Raw genomic sequence first — 4346 nt, 5'->3', positions numbered from 1 at the left:
TTTTTAGTCAATTCAGATCTTGACCCAATTCAATCAGATTTTCAGATTTTGTTAAATTCAAAAACAAACATCTGAAATCTGAAAAAATAAAAAAACAAACAGCACCTAAGATTGTTTTTTATACTAAGCTGGTCATTCCCTCTCGGGACCTTTGCGATAAAAGAGAATGCTTACGCTTCCATATCCTACATGGTTCCAGAAGCTTTTGAGCAACCATTTTAGGTTGGCAGACTAATCCGGGGTAGCTACCGATGGGTCTTAGCTATGCTTGGAAAAGATGATCAGTGCATAACGCTAGTGTAAAGTGAAATTAAAGGTCAATTATAAAACAAAATGTCAGAAATCTCATGTATGCATTTGATTGCTTATATCCTTCTCCAAAGAAAAATTTAGAGAAACTCTTATATCCAAAATACATGAATGATCCGAAACTCAAAATAAGGTAGTGATGAGTTCTTAGTTGAGGCTAAAGTTTAACAAAATTAGGAGGCCGAGATAGATTTCAGATATAAGAGATGAAACCGGAAATTAGGTCCCTCCAGCTTTTCGACGCCCAACACGAGCCACAAAACCAGCCTTGATAGGAGCAACTGACCTCCCCGAACCACACTGCAAAAGTCAAATATAAATGCCAAGATAAACATAAATACAATCATTTGATGTTCAATATATTCAATGAACAGAGAAAAAACAAGAACAGAAGTTTCTTCTGATGAATCTAAAAGTTAGATCATGAATAATATACTAAAATCAGAAAATGTGGTGAAAGTCGGCTCGTGGTAAATCCATTAACCAGAAGGATATGCTCAAGCTCCAAGTTTGAGGTCAATCTGATACATAAGGGTCACTCCGGCTTTTCTGAAGAACAGCTTACTTTTACGGTTACTTTTCAAAACAAAACAACATGAACTGAAAACTAGTTAGTATACGAGAATTTACTTGCTCGCATCGGAGAAAGAAGAGTCTGTTCTCCTTTGATAGGATTGTGTCTGGACTCTTGCAACCATTGCATATGACATATTCATCTGTTGACACATAAGCTCGGGCAATTAGGATGGATAAAATGAAAATACCAAACTAAAATGCTGAGATAATGGTCCAAGAAAAGGAACATACTGACGTATCTTCGCAGAATCCCTTCAAAATTTTTGGGAGCAAATCTTCCTTTAACAACCAATCTCTGTTGTCCATCCAAGGATCCACTTGTTCCCATTTCAGCAAGTAAGAAAGTCATGACATGCTCTGGCTGCCTATGCATCCTGAATGTTGCAAGTGTCCAAATTCAGGTATCAGAGAAACACAATAGCTTTAATAAAAAAAAAAAAACACAATAGCTTGTAGATAAAATAATATGAGAAAACAGCAGTAAACTTGTAGAGAAAGAAGCAAACATGGAGCTCCTAATGATAATTAGGGCACTCGAGATATGAGCTTACGTTTTGCAGAGATCCATAAAATTCACGAAAACGGTTTTTTTAGTGCCTTCACGAAGTACTTGAGGTGGTCTCATCACTGTCCTACGTCTATCTCCAGCAAGCTCTGGATTATTTTCCCGCAGAATGTGGAAAACACGACCAAGAAGCTGTAAATCAAGCGAACAAACATTAAGGTACTAGACAACATATAATATATACTTGAACAACTAACAAACAACGATGCACATGACAAAAAACAAAGGCAAATAACTGTTTTTGTTAAACGCCTTTAGAAGTTGTTCTCCTACCATGTGCTCTGATTGTTGTCTATAACTCAGTTATGTGCACAATCACGCTTTTGATTCAAAAGTTTTGAACCCTAGTTGTTTACAAAAATATTCGCCAATCTAGTCAAGGCATGAGCCAGAAAGGCAACTTACCTGATTACAAAGATTAAAATTTAGTACTGTCTCATGGCTAAACCGAATAAGAAAATTATCCAGTGTGGGTAAAAAGATGCATTTGAAAATCTAGACAGTGAATTTCATACTTTCAGAGTAGTGGGTGGTTTCTCGCACAAAATAAATAGTTTTTCTGGTCCAAATATCCAATATGACCAGCATGATGCCGCAGTGCTTATTTCCAAAATTTGTTAGTTAAGACAATTATTTAAAATTACTAAAAAGTTTAATGTATTTAAGCATTCTCCAATCCATTAGAAGCTTTAAAAATTCATATCAAAGGAAACATAGAGGAGAAATGGAAGCACCTCTTCGTATTGATAATCTCGATCACTTCCCTCCCAAGGATACCGTGCTTGAAGGATAATCCCTTCTCCCTCTTCATCTTCCCCGATGTTATCTAAAAGATACAAAATAATACTCTCAATTTCCATAATAATTAGTATCTAAGACAAAAAACATTGCAGAGGAAGAAAAATGAAATTAGAGACAAAATTCATAGAATTATATACCATCGAGATCTTCAACTGCTTCCCCATTCTCATCATTCAAAAAGTCTGTCTCAACCTGCAGGGAACACACAAAATAAGAAATCCATTCCCAGCCCAAAATGTATGAAATCATGTTTTAGATAAATCTGCGGACCAGAAACTAGGTCCAAGACTAGGCTGACTGATAAAATCTCGTCTTTGAATATAATGCAAGTATAACAAACATAACACATGGTCATGAAATGCAGATTCATCCAACTTACTGGCTTCTTCTTTTTCTTTTTCTCGGGCAAAGTGTTTTCAACTCCATCAGATACTGCAATCCAAATAAACAAATTTCAGTAAAGCAATATCAGATAGAGAGGGAGAAATTTAGATTGATAAGACTGACATACCTGACAAGCTTTCTGTTTTAACAGTTAGTTTGTCCACAGGATCATCTGCAGGATCTACGACCGTAACCTTCTTCTTTTTCTTCTTTTTAGTTGGATCGAATGGCGCGAGCTGCATCATTACATTCATGAAATGTATTAGGTAAAGGTGCAACATATTATGTTATACAATGCTAACAACGAGAAGATCCGTTTAGCAACCGTATCTGTTATTTCCTTTGTACTAATCGACTGCATTGGTATGATTTTAATCATCAAATGACGCTACTCATATTTTATGCACTTAAAACTAATCCAACATTAAGACATGTCTTACAGAAGGATGAGGTAAAACACTCCGGAGATAAAAATTTATCTACCCTTTCCTTCTTTCAACAGTTATAATGTTCCAGATTATTTTCAATACCTAATACAATAACAGGTTTATACACATATATCAGGGTTCGAGAAACTTAGAAGCTGTATCATAAATATCTTGCATTATGGTCAATATTCTTTTCCTACCAACCTCAGAGTAGAAAAGAAAACCATACATCTTTCAAGCACCCAAAAACCCTAAATAACACTTGGTACTAAGAGAAGAGAGGAAACTCACATCGGGCACTTCGTCCTTCAAGTCAACAATTGGAGTTTCTTCAGCCATGGCTGTTTCAGAAGTAGATTTCAGTGAGGAAGATAAATTATCAAGAAACACTAGAAGAGAAAACTATATACAGCTGCAATATCGATTACTTCATAAATATTGCATACACAAGAAAGCGACTAGAAATCTAATACAGTATTACAGGAACAATTAGGATTTACAAAATGAAATGAAACTCGTTTTTCCCACATCACCAAACACAGGATGATAGATTTTCGTATCAATAATCGAAAAGTAAACAGGATTAACAGAAGAAAAGATTACAGCGCTAGATAAAAATTAAAATAAGAAGTCTAAGAAACAAGATACCTACAAAATTCAATTCAGAAACCCTAGAACAGATTTTTGATAGTTTAGAAAACGTGGGTTATAGAAAACCCTAGAAGATCAAGGTGATTAAAGAGAGAGAGAGAGATATATACCTTTGGGATGATTCAAACAAGATCGAAATTTTATTTTCTTTCACGCTAAGTCTTCGCCTTCTCTTTGCTTGTATGTATGTCCTCGAGCTGCTGATTATATCTTCACTGCAGTTTATGTCTCTATACAGAGATGTCTCCACTCTCCATTTTTTTTTGTTAAGGACTAGGGGGGTACACAGAGCCGAGCTCTTAACGAGCTACTAGAGCACGGCTCGACTATTGCTCGCGCGCGACTCGAATATTAACGAGCACGAGCTTAACACGAGCTTGATCATTCTTTAGTGTATCACGAGCTATTCGTGAACAACTCGTTTAACATACTCTTATAATATTGTATTACATAATTACGTATTAGTATTGAAATTTGTACATGAAATATCAACCGTTAAAAAATTGTCGGGAAATATGAATCATTAATCATTATTATTGTATTTGACAAATGATCATTGAAGTATTTTGATAATTTATAAAAAATTTCATTTGAAGTATTTTGATAAACGAGTTTAAAAGAATGCGAGCTCG

General features: G+C 35.2%; 1 protein-coding gene across 1 annotated transcript; it reads right to left on the bottom strand.

Moving 5' to 3' along the window:
- Positions 1–336: 336 nt before the first annotated feature.
- Positions 337–4134, bottom strand: LOC147549855 (eukaryotic translation initiation factor 2 subunit beta-like). The gene is made up of 10 exons (XM_086669944.1): positions 3825–4134; positions 3355–3404; positions 2763–2871; positions 2631–2683; positions 2389–2443; positions 2185–2276; positions 1437–1582; positions 1117–1259; positions 940–1025; positions 337–609 (listed from the first exon to the last, which is right to left on the bottom strand). Exons 2-10 carry the CDS (start codon positions 3400–3402, stop codon positions 529–531), a joined length of 813 nt encoding a protein of 270 aa, XP_086526070.1. The 5' UTR covers positions 3403–3404; positions 3825–4134; the 3' UTR covers positions 337–528.
- Between the last annotated feature and the right edge of the window lie 212 nt (positions 4135–4346).

Source organism: Eschscholzia californica, unplaced genomic scaffold (genome assembly GCF_041429995.1).
Source record: "Eschscholzia californica isolate CP2 unplaced genomic scaffold, dmEscCali1.0.p SCAF_3, whole genome shotgun sequence".
In the NCBI taxonomy this organism is placed as follows: Eukaryota; Viridiplantae; Streptophyta; class Magnoliopsida; order Ranunculales; family Papaveraceae; genus Eschscholzia; species Eschscholzia californica.
Note: the sequence above shows the minus strand (reverse complement) of the source record. Positions and strands in the feature narration are given on the sequence as shown.